General features: G+C 43.4%; 1 protein-coding gene across 1 annotated transcript in view; it reads left to right on the top strand.

Annotated features, from left to right (window-relative positions):
• Positions 1-727: 727 nt before the first annotated feature.
• Positions 728-19,936, top strand: part of LOC126353877 (phospholipid phosphatase 1-like) — a 727,736-nt gene continuing 708,527 nt past the window's right edge. The window contains exon 1 of the mRNA XM_050003068.1: positions 728-1,149. Within this exon, the coding sequence (XP_049859025.1) occupies positions 1,069-1,149 (81 nt within the window). The 5' untranslated portion in view covers positions 728-1,068. The remainder of the gene's footprint in view (positions 1,150-19,936) is intronic.

Here is a 19,936-nt window from a genome sequence, read left to right as displayed (position 1 = left end):
CAACACAGACCTACTTTGACGATTAAGTGGTTGGATTAAGTGCAGTTATTCATGTCTTACAAAAGCGTAATGTTTGGTATGTATTTCATTCACTTCGGTTGTTAGTCACTTAATTTTCCTTGCTTCCTTCGTGTGATGACATTATTTTGTTAGCACCTTATTCACTGACAGTTGTTTGAAAATTACTCAAATATTTGATGTTGCGTGAAATGTAATGTAATCAGCTCTTTATAATGTTTTTAACATATTTCACCCACTATTTGGCAGTTGCTTGTCCCACTTAGAATAATATAGAGATGAACGTCGTACTTGTGCAACAGGCGACAATGGCAAACACAGTAGGCCTACAGAACGATAAATGAGCTGTCGATCGCTTTTGCATGTACAAGTATATGTGTGTGCTTCTTACGTGTGAATCTGTGCGTTTACATTCTTTTGATATCAACGAGGTAAGGTGCAATTCTCTCCAACGTCACAAGTATTTCTTCACGAATGTGTTGTAGCTTGCCACTCGATTCGTGGTTTTTGTCCTTAAGTGCGCTTATTTTACAATCATTTTTAGAAACATAGATGCCTTCTGATACTACACAAAGCCTTGGAGGTAAGAAAATAGCTCAAATATTTCGTAAATTACGTAGGAAATGGATGCAAAACAAGCATTATTCTTACGACGCGTCTGATGTTCACACTACTCGCCGCTTGGAGCGCTATTGTCGCTCCATCTGTCAAATGGTAACAATTTTTACAGCAGTGAGTGTCGCGACTGTTATGTTAGACTGTGTTAATACGGGCCTTAGCCATTCCATGACAACGTTGTGACGTCACAAAACTCGTCCAGCTCCACGTTCGCGTTCACTTGCCGTATGAAGAGGGCTTCAGGGGTGGGCAGTGCAGACTCGGTGGCGCACCACGTGGTCGGCGAGTTCCGCAGGCGTGTGTGGCGGTGCGCCGCGCGCAGTTCCGCGTTGAGTCACGTAGGGCCGCGGCCGCGCCACAACACGGAGCCAGCGCAGCCAGTCCGTGCCGGAGCCGGTCCCCAGTCAACACCTGCCTGTCCGCAGCGCCGCCATGAGGCTGCAGCGAGTCTTCACCGTGTCGCGCCCCGCCGAGGAGGCCGGCTCGCCGTACGGCTCGACCGACGTCCTTCAGGTAACGGCACAGCTGTTGCTGCCTCACGACGCGCGCGCCAGCTGTGCAGACCGAGAGAGAGTTACTCCACTGCGCTCATTCCGCGTGCCCGCATGCCAAACAAAACAGGCGCGTCACTGCGCGCCGAGCCCTGACATCGCTTTCGCCCGCAGGGGACAGTTACACAGGCCGTCCCAAAACTTTGGATTCAAAACAATACAGCGCGTGTCCAGGGCAGCCTCGCGCCTACGATATTTCCGAACCGGGGCGAAAACTTGACAGTAGCAAGCGTTTCAGATAGGACGTCAAAAATTACCAAAAAATCGATTTTTCAATAATATTTTCATTTGGTAGCCCACATCTTCCTGAAAAGTTTGTCATATAAAACATATACGTTCGAGGAAATTTAAGACATGTTATTTGGTCTTACGTGTGCCATAGTGCAGCGCCATATCTCTTCCCACAGTATTCTTCTATCGCATGTCACTGTATTTCGCTGTGTGGGATTAAAACTTTGTATTTTGTAATGGAAGCCATCGAACCTATATTCAGGACATTGGAAATTAATACCTCCTATGGAGCCTCTCCTGCACCAGTCGGCCAGTTTGACATCCTACGTTCCTTAAAAAATCTCACAATTAAAACTGAGTGGAATTATTTGTGACTGAGAGAATAAGAACCTTCAGAAAATTTGCGCTCTTTATTGCCTATTAGCTAACAACTTTCTATTCCGCATGACATAAAATTAAATATGTTGTTGTGGTCTTCAGTCCTGAGACTGGTTTGATGCAGCTCTCCATGCTAATCTATCCTGTGCAAGCTACTTCATCTCCCAGTACCTACTGCAACCTACATCCTTCTGAATCTGCTTAGTGTATTCGTTTCTTGGTCTCCCTCTACGATTTTTACTCTCCTCACTGCCCTCCAATGCTAAATTTGTGATCCCTTGAATGCCTCAGGACATGTCCCACCAACCGATCCCTTCTTCTAGTCAAGATGTGCCACAAACTCCTCTTCTCCCCAATCCTATTCAATACCTCCTCATTAGTTACGTGATCTACCCGTCTAATCTTCAGTATTCTTCTGTAACACCACATTTCGAAAGCTTCTATTCTCTTCTTGTCCAAACTATTTGTTGTCCATGTTTCACTTCCATACATGGCTACACTCCATATAAATACTTTCAGAAACGACTTCCTGACATTTAAATCTATACTCGATGTTAACAAATTTCTCTTCTTCAGAAACGCTTTCCTTGCCATTGCCAGTTTACATTTTATATCCTCTCTACTTCGACCATCATCAGTTATTTTGCTCCCCAAATAGCAAAACTCCTTTACTACTTTAAGTGTCTCATTTCCTAATCTAATTCCGTCAGCATCACCAGACTTAATTCGACTACATTCCATTAACCTCGTTTTGCTTTTGTTGATTTTCATCTTATATCCTCCTTTCAAGACACAGTACATTCCATTCAACTGCTTTTCCAAGTCCTTTGTTGTCTCTGACAATTACCATGTCATCGACGTACCTCAAAGTTTTTATTTCTTCTCCATGAATTTTAATACCTACTCCGAATTTTTCGTTTCCTTTACTGCTTCCTCAATATACAGATTGAATAACATCGGGGAGAGGCTACAACCCTGTCTTACTCCCTTCGCAACCACTGCTTCCCTTTCATGTCCCTCGACTCTTATAACTGCCCTCTGGTTTCTGTAGAAATTGTAAATAGCCTTTCGCTCCCTGTATTTTACCCCTGCCACCTTTAGAATTTGAAAGAGAGTATTCCAGTCAACATTGTCAAAAGCTTTCTCTAAGTCTACAAATGCTGGAAACATAGGTTTGCCTTTCCTTAATCTTTCTTCTAAGATAAGTCGTAAGGTCAGTATTGCCTCATGTGTTCCAGTATTTCTACGGAATCCAAACTGATCTTCCCCGAGGTCGGCTTCTACTAGTTTTTCCATTCGTCTGTAAAGAATTCGTGTTAGTATTTTGCAGCTGTGGCTTATTAAACTGATTGTTCGGTAATTTTCACATCTGTCAGCATCTGCTTTCTTTGGGATTGGAATTATTATATTCTTCTTGAAGTCTGAGGGTATTTCGCCTGTCTCGTGTATCTTGCTCACCAGATGGTAGAGTTTTGTTAGGACTGGCTCTCCCAAGGCCTTGTTTCGACTCAGGTCATTCAGTGCTGTGTCAAACTCTTCACGCTGTATCGCATCTTCATCTACATCCTCTTCCATTTCCATAATATTGTCCTCAAATACATCGCCCTTGTATAGACCCTCTATATAACCCTTCCACCTTTCTGCTTTCCGCCCTTTGGTTAGAACTGGGTTTCCATCTGAGTTCTTGATATTCATACAAGTGGCACTCTTTTCTCCAAAGGTCTTTTTAATTTTCCTGTAGGCAGTATCTATCTTACCCCTAGCGAGATAAGCCTCTACATCCTAACATTTGTCCTCTAGCCATGCCTGCTTAGCCATTTTGCACTTCCTGTCGATCTCATTTTTGAGACGTTTGTGTTCCTTTTTGCCTGCTTCATTTACTGCATTTTTATATTTTCTCCTTTCATCAATTAAATCCAATATTTCTTCTGTTACCCAAGGATTTCTACTAGCCCTCGTCTTTTTACCTACTTGATCCTCTGCTGCCTTCACTACTTCATCCCTCAGAGCTACCCATTCGTCTTCTACTGTATTTCTTTCCACCATTCTGTATTTCTTTCTCCCATTCCTGTCAATTGCTCCCTTATGCTCTCCCTGAAACTCTGTACAACCTCTGGTTAAGTCAGTTTATCCAGGTCCCATCTCCTTAAATTCCCATCTTTTTGCAACTTCTTCAGTTTCAATCTAAAGTTCATAACCAATAGATTGTGGTCAGAGTTCACATCTGCCCCTGGAAATGTCCTACAATTTAAAACCTGGTTCCTGAATCTGTGTCTTACCATTATATAATCTATCTGATACCTTTTAGTATCTCCAGGATTTTTCCATGTATACAACCTTCTTTTATGATTCTTGAACCAAGTGTTAGCTATGATTAAGTTATGCTCTGTGCAAAATTCTAACAGATGGCTTCCTCTTTCATTTCTTAGGTCCAATCCACATTCACCTACTATGTTTCCTTCTCTTCCTTTCCCTACTGTCAAATTCCAGTCACCCACGACGATTAAATTTTCGTCTCCCTTCACTACCTGAATAATTTCTTTTATCTCATCATACATTTCTTCAATTTCTTCATCATCTGCAGAGCTAGTTAGCATATAAACTTGTACTACTGTGGTAGGCGTGGGCTTCGTATCTATTTTGGCCACAATAATGTGTTCACTATGCTGTTTGTAGTAGCTTACCCGCATTCCTAATTTCCTATTCATTATTAAACCTACTCCTGCATTACCACTATTTGATTTTGAATTTATAACCCTGTATTCACCTGACCAAAAGTCTTGTTCGTCCTGCCATCGAACTTCACTAATTCCCACTATATCTAACTTTAACCTATCCATTTCCCTTTTTAAATTTTCTAACTTACCTGCCCGATTAAGGGATCTGACATTCCACGCTCCAATCCGTAGAATCCCAGTTTTCTTTCTCCTGATAACGACGTCCTCTTGAGTAGTCCCCGCCCGGAGATTCGAATGGGGGACTATTTTACCTCCGGAATATTTTACCGAAGTGGACACCATCATCATTTAACCTTACAGTAAAGCTGTATCCCCTCGGGAAAAATTACGGCTGTAGTTTCTCCTTGCTTTCAGCCGTTCGCAGTACCACAACAGCAAGGCCGTTTTGGTTAATGTTACAAGGCCAGATCAGTCAATCATCCAGACTGTTGCCCCTGCAACTACTGAATAGGCTGCTGCCCCTCTTCAGGAACCACACGTTTGTCTGGCCTCTCAACAGATACCCCTCCGTGTCGTTGCACCTGCAGTACGGTCATCTGTATCGTTGAGGCACGCAAGCCTCCCCTCCAACGGCAAGGTCCATGGTTCATGGGGGGAGGTAAAATTATATAAAACTAAATACAGGAAACATAAAACAGTTAAGAAAAGAAACAATCAAGTCAGTACAAATTTCTCAATCCTTAGGTCCCAGCATTTTTTTCTCTCCAATCTTGCTACAGCCTTATACGGAGTGCTTTCCTTTCTACGAAAGAATCTTTTACCTCATCAAAATTCGTCAAATGTTCTGCTACATTAAAAAATCAAAGTGTCGTCTAATACTCAAAAAGCTGTTAATACGAATAGTACCCAAGATTTGTGTGGTTTCTCGATATAATTACGTCTATTTTGTCACTGTCTGCTAGATAAAACGAAATAGGCCTTTCTAGTATTGCTGCATTTGTAAAACGCGTCAAATAAGCGATGCTGTTTCGGTACACATGATCATTTTTATCTACCTTGTTTATATAAACAATATGACAGGATATGATTCACGAAGTACCAATATGAAATTCCTATGAGGCCTAGTAGAAGCAAACATTTTTATGTTAGGAAACAGTTTTACATTTCATTCATACGCTCCAGTTTCTCAAGCATGATACCGAAAAATTGAAGTGCGAAATTTTTGTATAAATTTGGAATCTTCATATTCTTCCAAATAATTTGTGTGATGTCCCCTCTTTCCATCTCCTTCCTCGTTCTAGCAACCAAACTTGTCATCACTAATGCTGTAATTATTCCTCCCAGTAACAAAACCTATTCACCGGATAACTTCACTAACCCTGTCAGAAACACGGTTCAGTAATCCCGCGTATTTTCGCCGGTTAGGCATCATTACGTGTTTGTAAAACGCGTTTTCGCGGAATTCCGAGAATAGAACTTAAGCGACTGCTAACCGGGGACTGTACAACTGGTCCCTAGTAGCGTAGCGTTTTGGCAAAACTTCCTGTCAAAATTTCTTTCTCTTGGATACACAGAGAAAATACTATGTAATCTTTCTTACCTGATATTCCTGTTAGTCATTTATTTCGACTCTGGCAGTCTGAATCTATGGATTTCGCTAATAATTATTACAACGCTGATCATTCGCACACTCAATCAACCACATAAACAAACAGCGATTGACATTCACCCGTTCGGGTTTATTCGGCACAGCTCGTATAGCCAGTCCCCTTTTGTCTGCGGGAAAAGTTTATATTTCTAGATGCGACGGGTATTCCCCTGGCAGAGACGTCAAGTACACTATGCATACATTCAAAAATGTTCAGAAACCAACTGCGACTGGATAGGCCAGCTTGCAGTGGATGCTAGTGAAACCAGGTTTTTTTTTTCCTTCAAGAATATGAATTTGGCGCCCCCTGAAATTGTCGCCAGGGGCAGATACCACGGTTTGTCCCCGCCCCCCCCCCCCCTCCTGCCGCCGCCTCCCCCTTCCCCCTTCCCCAGTGGCCGGCCGTGGTGGCCGAGCGATTCTAGGCGCTTCAGTCCGGAACCACGCGGCTGCTGGACTTTAATTCCTACACCAAATTTTTCTTTGGTTTCCTTCACCGCTTGCTCAGAGCACAGATTGAATAACATCGGGGTAGGCTACAACCCTGTCTCACTCCCCTCTCAACCACAGCTTACTTTTCATGCTCCTCGATTCTTATAACTGCTGTCTGGTTTCTGTACAAGTTTAAATAGCCTTTCGCTCCCTGTATTTTAGCCCTACCACCTTCAGAAGTTCAAAGAGAGTGTCCCGGCGAACATTGTGATAAGCTTTCTCCAAGTCCACAAAAGCTATAAGCGTAGGTTTGCCTTTGCTTAAACTATCTTCTGAGGTAAGTCGTCGGTCAGTATTGTCTCGCGTGTTCCAATATTTCTCCGGAATCCAAACTAATCTTCCCCGAGGTCTGCTTCTACTAGTTTTTCCGTTCTTCTGTAAAGAATTCGTGTTAGAATTTTGTAACCCTAACTTATTAAACTAACAGTTTGATAATGTTCACACTGTCAGCAGGTGAATTCTTTGGGACTGGAATTATTACATTCTTCTTGACGTCTGAAGGCATTTCGCCTGTATCATACATCTTGCGCACTAGATTGAAGAGTTTTGGGCTCTCCCAAGGCTATCAGTATTTCTGAAGGAATGTCGTCTACTTCCTGGGCCTTTTTTCGACTTAGGCCTTCTACAGCAGTGTTAGTTCTTCGATTTAGCATAATTTTCAAGAAACTGCAGTTCATAGAAGCACATCACCTGAATAACATTCGTGCAAAAATTTGGGAAATACCCGTATCATGAAAATGATTTAAGAACTATAATAGCAACAAACTTTCACAACTTTGACAACATAATTTATACGGTATGATATTGACATGTGCGCTCGCCAGATCAGCGTTTTACTTAACACTAAGATTATGAACACAAATGTGCAGTTTATGGCTTTACCAACATGCAAACAGACGGAATACTCTTTTTTTCAGTAGTGTTCGCCTACATTCAGAAAAGTTAGTCATTCTGTTATTATTTTCCTAGTCGAGCGTTTTTCCCCTTCTCTCTTACCTTAGTCAACTTCTTTTGGTTTTCCGGTTCCACCTGCCGACTCATGAACGTGTCGGGTTTTTATTGTCAGCAGATGTGGTTAGTCTGCCAGTGGGCATCTTTTCCTGTCTGAAATGTTCCTACAGAAAGCCAGGCCACAAACCTGTTCACATGAACTAGACCTCAGGAAAGCAATTGAAAAGTGTCCTGTTTCAAATTTGTTAGTAGTTTTTGCTATTTTCTACACTCCTAGTTTCATGCTCATTTTTTCTCCGAAAGATAGCTGAAATGTTTGGATGTTAATATATGTAAAAATACAAACACTTCCAGTAAAATATCGTTTCGGTAGGTGGGCTCTCATAATCCGTATGATATCATTCTTATATCCGCGCAAGGCCACGTTCGCACGCAGCTCAATTTGTGGAAGACGGAAACCGATTTCGGAAACCTTATCTCGCTGTCTTGCTTATATGTAAAGCGAGGGCTTGTTTCGCTAGCCCGATCAAAACAGTTTTTCTGCGCGTCAGTTATTTTACTTGAATGGTGCCTGTAAACCAGGTACTTCCATTTCGTCAACACGACAAAGTGTTATCAATACTTTTCGTAATTTTTTTTAATAAAGAGAGAGTATGATTTTATTATTAACGTCAGTGAACTCTTGAGGACGACGTGAGAGGCGTCTTCAAGAGAAACATGTTTCAAAACCTTATTTACGGCAGTTAATGTATGAGAAACCGTTTTATTACACCCACCTAGACTACTTGCATTTTGGTTAAAGTGCGAAGCGTTAACTGCTTAAATATTATTACACTCAGCGATTTTCGAGACTTTAAATGACTAGAGAAACTCCTTCGTGAGTACACAAATTCTTGATCATATACACAGAATTAACGAATATTTTGTCCCCGACCGCTGACAGAACATGTGCCATTAAATGCGTTCCGCCCCATAAAGAAAAAAAAATATTTTTATTTGTTTTGTCAGTTAATAAATTCGCTGGTAAGTCTAACGATACTACATTTCCTCCACTCCACAGTAAATCACTTCGTCCACATTAAATAAGATTTTTAAAAGCAAGAAGCAACTTGATAACCCATTAGCGACACAAATTTAGTAGTGTGTGTGCATAGAGCTGAAAACAGATTGTGAAAGTTGGGATCCGGGACCCAAAACTGCCTTTGCAGAATGTAAATTGAAGTATGTACATGACAGGTCACAAGCGGAGTTAAGATATTGGTGAATGGAAAATTGAGTTTGGGAGATCACGTAAACGTTGTGACTGAAGAGGATGCCAAATGGAATATTTTGACGTAAGAAAACATTGGTCGGAAGTGATTATTTTCGGCGGTATTAAGTCTTGAATGAGCCATGCGTGCAAGGCACATCTTGGTCAACTGTACACGCTGGATTTACGACGGTAGTGCTACTTGGAAAATAATACTCGATGCGTCCACGCTATATTTCACACTGTTTGCAGTTTACGCCTCGTTACCGAAAGTGAGGAGCCACTCGTTACAGGAACTTCCAGACATGCATCTAGTGTATAATGCAGTATGGAAGTAGTGCCAAGGAAGCCGAGAGAATGTGCATACATTTATCTATCTATTATTATTTAAAATTTCGATACCTGTCACCTAGAATGTAGTGTGCGTTGTATTTTTTCGTAGCTACAGGACGTTATATACACTACTGGCCATTAAAATTGCTACATCAAGAAGAACTGCAGATAATAATCGGGTATTCATTGGACAAATATATTATGCTAGAACTGACATGTGATTACATTTTCATGCAATTTGTATGGATAGATCCTGAGAAATCAGTACCCAGAACAACCACCTCTGGCCGTAATAACGGCCTTGATATGCCTGGGCATTGAGTCAAACAGAACTTGGATGGCATGCACAGGAACAGCTGCCCATGCAGCTTCAACACGATACCACAGTTCATCAAGAGTAGTGACTGGCGTATTGTGACGAGCCAGTTGCTCGGCCACCATTGACCAGACGTTTTCAGTTGGTGAGCAATCTGGAGAATGTGCTGGCCAGGGCATCAGTCGAACATTTCCTGTATCCAGAAAGGCCCGTACAGGACCTGCAACATGCGGTTGTACATTATCCTGATGAAATGTAGGGTTTCTCAGGGATCGAATTGAGGGTAGAGCCACGGGTCGTAACACATCTGAAATGTAACGTCCACTGTTGAAAGTGCCTTCAATGCGAACAAGAGGTGACCGAGACGTGTAACCAATGACACCCCATACCATCAGGTCGGGTGATACGCCAGTATGGCCATGGCGAATACACGCTTCCAATGTGCGTTCACCGCGATGTCGCCAAACACGGATGCGTCCATAATGATACTGTAAACAGAACCTGTATTCATCCGAAAAAATGACGCTTTGCCATTCGTGCACCCAGGTTCGTCGTTGAATACACCATCGCAGGCGCTCCTGTCTGTGATGCAGTGTCAAGGGTAACCGCAGCCATGGTCTCCGAGCTGATAGTCCATGCTGCTGCAAACGTCGTCGAACTGTTCGTGCAGACGGTTGTTGTCTTGCAAACGTCTCCATCTGTTGACTCGGGGATCGAGACGTGGCTGCACGATGCGTTACAGCCATGCGGATAAGATGCCTGTCATCTCGACTGCTAGTGATACGAGGCCATTGGGATCCAGCACGGCGTTCCGTATTACCCTCCTGAACCCACAGATTTCATATCCTGCTAAGTGATTGGATCTCGACCAACGCGAGCAGCAATGTCGATAGGCTACAATCCGACCTTTATCAAAGTTAGAAACGTGGTGGCACGCATTTCTCCTCCTTACACGAGGCATCACAACAACGTTTCATCAGGCAACGCAGGTCAACTGGTGTTTGTGTATGAGAAATCGGTTGGAAACTTTCCTCATGTCAGCACGTTGTAAGTGTCGCCATCGGCGCCAACCTAGTGTGATTGCTCTGAAAAGCGAATCATTTGTATATCACAGCATCTTCTTCCTGTCGGTTAAATTTCGCGTCTGTAGCACGTCATCTTCGTGGTGTAGCAATTTTAATGGCCAGTTGTGTATAACTGTAATTATAAATCCTTTCAAGATTAAACAGTTTTTCTTACAATTTTATCCACGGCGATAAATTCCTTCAGATTATAATGACACCCGTAATCATTTTTCTCACTGTACATTCGTTAAATCCAATGGCATACACAGAAGTGTATGTTGTTCAATCTCACAGAAGATCCTTTAGGACAACATAGGTGGAGGGACTATTAGCCATAGTAGGCATGTGCCCAACAGATACTACTGTAAGGTACAGAGGCTCTCTCTGCTGACTCCGTAAAGGGAACCTTTCGCAGGTGAGAGATATTATGGGCAAGGAATTAAGAATCAGACTAGATCTAAAATTATAGAAAGCGCTTGTGTGGCAAAGAGACGGGACAGCGCCACAACAGGTCGCAAAGTGTATGGTATATTTCCAAATAGTCAGCAGAGGGTGCTTATACTGCATGTAAATCCATCTAGAGGCGTGATTCGCTGCCTGACTGGCCATGGAGCATACCTAGAATATTTATATAATATAGAGAAATGTCCGACAAATATGTGTGCATGTGGGGACGTTGCTACAGCAGACCATATCGTACTAGAGTTCCTCGCCTACGAATACTTGCAGAATCAAATAACGGATATTGGTGCGCTAAGTAACATTGTTAGAGTCAAAGACAAATGGCAACTGGTGAACGAAGTGGCAAATAAGGTAAACATATTTTTTTAAAGTCAACATTCATTTTTATCAACATATACTTATCGCACAGGGATGAATGAGATATCATTAGAGAGGTTTTTGAACCGGATTCTGACATTACATACCGATTCCGCGGTAACTCTTACTATTTGTGGCAAATTTTTTCACTGAAGAGACTATTAACTATCACGGGCAAATTTGAGTCATGGATGCCCAGCTTCATACCAATATTTTACGAAGCTAACTTATTAATCACGAATAAGAGATTCCCTTTACGTATTGTCTTATTAGAAATACAGTTCTATTTGTTTTATAGTACTTATTACATGGATAATGTGTAATCAGCATACTCATAGATAATAACTGTGACCACTGCGGTAGTCCATTATCTCTGCCCGTCGTACAAGCTGACTTTCATCAACGAATATACTTTCCGAAACGACATTTTCGCCTTGAATTGTGATTCCCCTATTGCTACTGCCGCTTAACGTACTTATAAGAACAAAACTCATTGAATTCACAATTAATTCTCGGATAAATGATACTGGGAAAACTGCGGTAACACCACGAATGAACTTACACACATCTGATCCAAACATGCTTTTCAATTGTCGGGAAGATAGTCACCCACTGAAATTGCATTTGTGATCACTATTAACAAATCGTAGGGACAAACGCTTCACCGACCGAGGTGGCGCAGTGGTTAGCACACTGGACTCGCATTCGGGAGGACGACGGTTCAATCCCGTCTCCGGCCATCCTGATTTAGGTTTTCCGTGATTTCCCTAAATCGTTTCAGGCAAATGCCGGGATGGTTCCCTTGAAAGGGCACTGCCGATTTCCTTCCCAGTCCTTCCCTACCCCGAGCTTGCGCTCCGTCTCTAATGACCTCGTTGTCGACGGGACGTTAAACACTAACCACCACCACCACCACCACAAACGCTTCATAGAGCAGGATTGTGTTTAGGAAATCCCGTCTTTACTCACGAACAAGTGTATGATGCCTTTTCAGGGTAACTAAATCAACCAACGTTTTTGTATCCCTTAAAGTAAATGAAAAAAAGTACGCGAAGCTTACATTCTTACGGCAAATATCATTTACACTGAGGTATTGTAATGCTTCGTAAGGAATTTTGTTCAAATCTGCGTGCATCGAAATACACTGAAGAGCCAAAGAAACCAGTATACCTGCCTAATATCGTGTAGGGCCCCTGCGAGCACACAGAAGTGCCGCAACACGACGTGGCATGGACTCGATTAATGTCTGAAGAAGTGGTGGAGGTGACACCATGAATCCTGCAGGGTTGTCCATAAATCCATAAGAGTACGAGGGAGTGAAGATCTCTTCTGGACAGCACGTTACAAGGCATCACAGATATGCTCAAAAATATTCAAGCCTGGGAAGTTTGGTGACTAGCGGAAGTGTTTAAACTCAGAAGAGTGTTCCTGGGACCACTCTGTAGCAATTCTGGACATGTGGGGTGTCGCATAGCGCTGCAGGAATTTCTGAAGTCCGTCGGAGTGCACAATGGACATGAATGGATACAGGTAATCAGACAGGTTTCTTAAGTACGTGTCACCTGTCAGAGTTTGTATCTAGGCGTATCAGGGGTCCCATATCCACTCCAACTGCGTAAGCCCCACACGCAATTACAGAGTCTTCACCAGCTTGAATAGTCCCCTGCTGACATACAGGGTCCATTCCATCCGTTCGATACAATTTCAAACAGGACTCGTCCGGCCAGGCAACATGTTTCTAGTGATCAACAATCCAATGTCGGTGTTGACGGACCCAAGCGAAGCGTAAAGCTTTGTGTCGTGGGGTCATCAAGGGTACACGACTGGTCCTTTGTATTTATAAGCCCATATCGATGATGTTTCGTCGTATGGTTAGAACGATGACATTTGTTAGTGGCCCAGCATTGAAATGTGGAGCAATTTTCGGAAGGATTGCACTTCTATCACGTTGGACGATTTTCTTCAGTCATCGTTTGTGCCATTCTTGCAGGATCTTCTTCCGCCGCAGCGATGTCGGAGATGTGATGTTTTACCGGATTCCTGATATTTACGGTACACTCGTGAAATGGTCGTAAGCTACCTCGGAGATGCTGTGTCCCGTCCCTCGTGCGTCGACTATAACACCACGTTCTCCTCCTTACACGAGCCATCACAACAACGTTCCACCTGGCAACGCCAGTCAACTGCTGTTTGTCTATGAGAAATCGGTTGGAAACTTTCCTCATGTCAGCACGTCGTAGGTGTCGCCATCGGCGGCGCCAACCTTGTATGAATGCTCTGAAAAGCTAGTCATTGGCATATTACAACATCTTCTTCATGTCGGTTAAATTTTGCGTCTGTAGCACGTCATCCTCGTGGTGTAGCAATTTTAATGACGAGTAGTGTATTTTATAATAAACTTAAATTATGTTGAGAAATGTTTTAGACAAGAAAACGGAAGGTTGCCTCCTTTGTTTACACATCTTTTTTTCTTAAAATAATTCTAGCATGTCTGATGCATGTGGCCCATTAGCATCACTTGCTGCAGCAAGAGACGTAGTTGTGCTGTTTCGGTCTGGAAGTAGGTTTCGAGGAAAACTGTTTTTTCGTTTTTTTCGTTTTTTTTTGTTTCTTTGAGTCAACAGTCTTCTGATTGTTTTGATGCGGCCCACCATGAATTCCTCTCCTGCGCCAAAACCACTTCATCTCAGAGTAAACTTATATAGCTCAGATAGTGAACATGCTTTGTCTGTGGTGTAAAGTTCTTGTGGTTAGAGTGGAGCATCAGTAACAGGGTGCGTGGAAATTAAGGATCGATAATTTCCACGATCTCCAGCCAGCCAGAGTCCAGAAAGTGCGTTATTGTAAGTAGTTTGAACGCGACTGTAATGTGGATAGGTTTGTTATTCGAACCGTGCTTCACTTATGACCCTCGTAATTCCCAACACTTTTTTTTCCACTTTGCGTTTTGAATAATTCTGCGATGGAGTGTCCCAAGTTGCTGATCTCGTCTGAATCTCACACGTAGAAGTTTCGTTGTCAAAACTATCCATAGCGCTCACGTGGGCGGATAAAACTGGTTACGGGTTATAGCAGCACCCCCTATAGAGGAAAGCCTGCGCGCCCGCTCAGTGACGTCACGCACATAGTCTGGTGCCGGCGCTCGCAGTCCGTTTGGCTACAGCAGTAGACTGTAAAGGGATCCGGACGACGAAAATTCGTAAACAAAACCCTCGGATACACAAAAGCATGACGACACCAAACTCACACAGGTGCGGTCCATAGAAGCAACTGTGAAACAGAGTAAAAGAATAATTCAAAGTAATTCTCAGACTGTTATCCTGTACAACTATGAAATACTTAATGGTAGTGCTTTTTATGAGATAGACACTTGCTTTTGTATTTCAGCTGCTATTCCCTAGCCGATATATCAGTTCATAACTGACATAAAAACTGACAATATAATGAAGCTAATACAGTGCCAGTTATGTGCTACCCATTAGGCTAAACATGAGCACACAATACTTTAGTTGTGTATCTATAAGACAGCAGTGTAGGCCACTGGCATTTATCTGAAATTCCAGACCCAGAAAGTAAGAATTTGTAAAATACACAAGTATTTTTTTTGTGCATGTTTTCACAGTTTCTCCCTTTGCATTTTCTGATAGCCTATTGATCCGTTCATGTACTCATTCATTTCTCTTTTCTATGGTTTTAAAGCAAAATATTTATTCGCGCATTATAAAGTCGGAAGCTTACTATAAGCAGGAACAGTAACATTCCTTGCATTGAACTTCAAATTCCTATCAATAATTTATTAAAAACAAGCGACTGAGACACAGTTTTTACTTAATTTTCAATTTTTGGGTATACCACATTCCTTTGATTTTGGACAAGCAACTTCCTGAAGACTTTTACAGCAGAAAAAAATAGAACTAAATACTAAACCAGAATACATCGAAACTCGTCTGTGTCTTATGTGCATGTTCTTAATCATAAACCGACTTTTATCCCTAACAACAAACAGTAAGTATAAAGATATACTGAGATATTTAACTACTTAAGTATGAATGTGCTTAGGCTATACTGCTTGAACCTGCAAAATAAAGAATTCATACAACCTAAACCAGCTAAACTGTAGAATTGCCAGGACAAGAAAACGAAACACCGTTTTCTTCGGCACTTATGCAGTTAAGATCTTATATGTTAGTCAAAATGTCGCTGATCTTCCACACTGCGTAAGTGCCTATTCTTTGTTACCGCACTTAACCTCTTTTAAGAAAAAACAAAACAAATGCTCACTCTTGAACTTGAAGAAGGAGTAAAGTTATCTCTGCGAATACTTGACAACTGTTTCTTCCCCGTTGCTTCATCCTCCGGAAATTTAAACACAGTTACTTTCGGTCCACCGTCGTAATTACCTCTACAATTCGGCGCAGAGCATCGAAACGGCATTTGGCAGGCAACGACATTTGCACTGGAAAGGAAAAACAGATCGCGTTTAGTGCACAGAAAGTAAACAACCAAATCACGTACACTAAAGCAGGAACACCATTCACTATAATCGTAAACGGATGCGGAACGCGCTGCACGGTTGTCCCATAAAACTGTTGAAGACTAGCTAGACTGCATGTGTAGCCATGCTGTGACGTCACGCACTACGTGGACAGGCTTTCTTTTATAGGGGGCGCTGGTTAGAGGCAGGTAGCACTTGGCAGATCTACTTGCGTCCTGGTGCGGGAGTGACGGTATGCCGCCGTTGTGTTCTCTCTGCGCCACTCTGCTGGGAGAGCTGCTACAGTCAGATGCGGGAGGTTCCAGTGTGTCCCAGGCTTCCGTCTGGCCTCTCTGCAGCACACCAGTGCGGTAGGGCTTTTACACCAATGACTACCCTTATGTCGGCGGCTACACTTATTGCAGATACGCTCATTATTCAAAACTATGAAACTGTGGAAGTTTCGCACGGGTTCCCTGGTTTAGAAAACAGGGGCACTGTAATAAAACACTCGATTGTACGTGATAATGCTGAAGTGAATACTGTGAGTGCAGTGAATATCAGCGAACATTCACCGACGCCGAAATTAACTCCTACACAGAAAACGACCGGGAGCAGTCAAATGGTTCAAGTGGCTCTGAGCACTATGGGACTCAACTGCTGTGGTCATCAGTCCCCTAGAACTTAGAACTACTTAAACCTAACTAACCTAAGGACATCACACACATCCATGCCCGAGGCAGGATTCGAACCTGCGACCGTAGCAGTCTCGCGGTTCCGGACTGAGTGCCTAGAACCGCAAGACCACCGCCGGGAGCAGACGACCTGTGACGAACAACGTGGCAGCTACGGTAGAACCAGCAGAATGAATGAAAATTTACAAGTGACTTACGTACATCTCCCAGAAAGAGCAACTGTGCGGGTTTGTTGTTGTGGATTCCTTAGCCAATTGGTTGACTCCACTGCTGACGATGACGCTAACTCATCTCCTTTCCGAGAAATGTTCCAAAATTACTCATTCTGCAGTCCAAAAGATTATAAGCATGACTTATCCTGCAGATGGCTGTGCAAAAATGTTTGGTTGTGGTGAAGAGCTATGGCGTAATTCTCTGCACCATACTTTCGTTTCAGGTTGGTGATAGTGCACCCAGTTTGCATCTTCTGTAAGAGTTATATCCATAAATCCACTATTTTCCACCTGAAATGACACAAACGTTTCTCACAGACACCGACCGGACGATCCCTTAGTTCGGCAGCCAGCCCACGTGGCACCCACCTTCTAGAAACTTTATTGAATAGAAGCACATTATGCACAATGTTATGTGCTGGACCAACACCAGTATCCTAAACAGTGGCTATTTCGTTTACTGTACTACACCTGTTTTCCTCGACCGACAGCTACGGTGGCAGGTTCGAACCCTGCCTCGGACATGGATGTGTGTGATGTCCTTAGGTTAGTTAGGTTTAATTAGTTCTAAGTTCTAGACGACTGATGACCTCAGAAGTTAAGTCGCATAGTGCTCAGAGCCATTTTCTGAACCTGTTTTCCTTCACGAGCTCTTCCACTGCGGCAGTGTTTTCGTTAGTCAATACGAGATGTGCCTGGACCGGTGCGGATCGTCTTCCAAACCCTTCTGCAAGTCTCGTATGCCTGCTGCATGGACACACACGAATCATCTTGCTGCGTTTGTATTCTGCGATGCATTTCAACAGATGTAACAGCTTCACTACACAAAAAGCTTGTCACAGATCGCTGCTCCGACGCGGTGCAAACAGACAATGGGACAGCCTTCTTTGTTCTGATAGCTTCCTTTCCTGTGGTGCAACAACAGGCTGCCAACTGTCTATCATTTGTCGAAATAGAAGGATAACTGCTCCCAACTGGCATATCGAGAGTACAACGGTTAGGAATATTATTTCACTTTTAAGGTTTTCAAAATTTTCAAATGTGTGTGAGTTCTTAAGGGACCAAAATGCAGAGGTCATCGGTCCCTAGACATATACACTACTTAAACTAACTTATGCTAAGAAGAACACACACACCCATGCCCAAGGAAGGACTCGAACATCCGGCGGAAGGGGCTGCGCAGTCAGTGACATGGCGCCTCTAACCGCGCGGCCATATGGTTTTCATTTGATGCGCAGTAATAACTGTGACAATATCCCAATAGAAATGCAGAACGGCAAGTTCATTAGTTCGTGTTCTCCTATAAGCCAAATCTTCAGGTGACGAAAATCTGAGAATGTGCATTCTGCTGTTGTTGTATTCACTGGTAGCAGATCCAAAATTTTAAAACAATATAAGTACACTTGTCGGTGAGCTAAAGGAGAGATTCAGATATTTTATCACTAGTGTCGGCATGACGTCTGCGTCTACTTTTTCTGCAGCTCTGTTCACCGGCAATTGGTTGAAAAATTGGAAAATCAGTAAATATGAAATATAAATCATTAAAGTGTTCTTCCGGTGAGGGGATAGTTATTGTGACCGTGTCTCGACCTACGTCTACACAGTAGTGCTTGAGAAGGGCGACTGTCTGTAAACTTCTGATAAGCTCTAGTTAATATGATTTTCTCCTTGTCATTTGGCGAACTGTGTGCGTGTGTGTGGGGGGGGGGGGGGGGGGGGGGGGTAGAGTAAAAATGTTTCCCGACTCTTCTTGGAACGTGAGCTGTCGGTATTAAACCTCTTCGCGCAGCACAACGCCTCCGAAATACCGTGCGCTTAGTAACGATCTTTCTGTTAAATGATATCCTGAAGAAACGTGTCACTCGTCATTGGATCTTCTGAATCTCTTCTATTAATTCAACCTGGCAAGAGTCCCATACCCTTTCGCTCTGCATGGTTACTCCTTGGTAACCATCGGTAACGACACAGTGCAATAAAAAACACTGCACAAGAACTGTACATCTGCACACGTACTGCGCAGACCACCGTACGGTACTGTCAGAGAGTATACTGTAGCACTACTAGTCATTTCCTTCCTTGTTCTGCTCGCAAATAGAGTGAGGGAAAAACGATTGCGTAAATGCCTCCGCACGAGCCCTAGTTTCTCGTATCTTATCTTCGTGACTCTTACGCGAAATGTACGCTGGTGGCAGTAGAACTGTCCGGCACTCAACTTCAAATGGTGGTTCTCCAAATTTTCTAAATACCGTTCCTCCAAAAGAACGTCGTCTTTCCTCCAGGGATTACCATTTGAGTTCTCGAACCTTCTCCGTAATACTTGCGTGTTTTTCGAACCTACCGTTAACAAATCTAGTAAGGGAAGGAGGTTTGGTTTAAAGTCCCGTCGACGTCGAGGTTACTAGAGACGGCGCACAAGCTCGGATTGTGTCAAGAATTCGAGGATGGCGAAGGAAATCGACAGTGCCCTTACAAAGGAACCATCCCGGCATTTGCCTGGAGCGGTTTAGGGAAATCGCGGAAAAGCGTTTTAGGGAAATCACGGAAAACTTAAGTCTGGATGGCTGGACGCGGCTTTGTACCGTCGTCCTACAGAATTCGAATCCAGTCTGCCATCCACGAGCGCCTGGTCCCCGGCACGAATCCACCCGGCGGATTTGTGTCGAGGTGCGGTGAACCGGCCAGTCTGTGGATGGTTTTAGGCGGTTTTCCATCTGCCTCGGCGAATGCGGGCTGCTTCCCCTTATACCGCCTCAGTTACACTATGTCGGCGACTGCTGCGCAAACAAGTTCTCCACCGTTACTCTACCATGCAAACATAGGGGTTACACTCGTCTGGTGTGAGACGTTCTCTGGAAGGTCCACCGAGGTCCGAACCGCACAATAACCCTGGGTTCGGTGTGGGGCGGCGGAGGGGTGAAGTGGACTGCGGTAATCGTTATGGGGTTGTGGACCACTGTGGCTGCGGCGGGGACGGAGCCTCTCCGTCGTTTCTAGGTCTCCGGTTCACATGCAATACAATACAATGCCATCCACTGCGCCACCTAGCTCGGTTAAATCTAGCACCCCGCCTCTGAATTATTTCGATGACTTCCTTTAATCTAACCCGAGCAGTACTTAATAATGGGTCGCACTATTGTCCTATATGCGGTCTTTTTTACAGATGAACCACATTTTCCTAAAATTCTCTCAATAAACTGAAGTCGACCATT

The sequence above is a fragment of the Schistocerca gregaria genome, chromosome 3 (assembly GCF_023897955.1).
Source record: "Schistocerca gregaria isolate iqSchGreg1 chromosome 3, iqSchGreg1.2, whole genome shotgun sequence".
Taxonomy (NCBI): domain Eukaryota; kingdom Metazoa; phylum Arthropoda; class Insecta; order Orthoptera; family Acrididae; genus Schistocerca; species Schistocerca gregaria.
The sequence above is the reverse complement of the archived record's forward strand: the minus strand, read 5'-3'. Positions and strand labels throughout refer to the sequence as shown.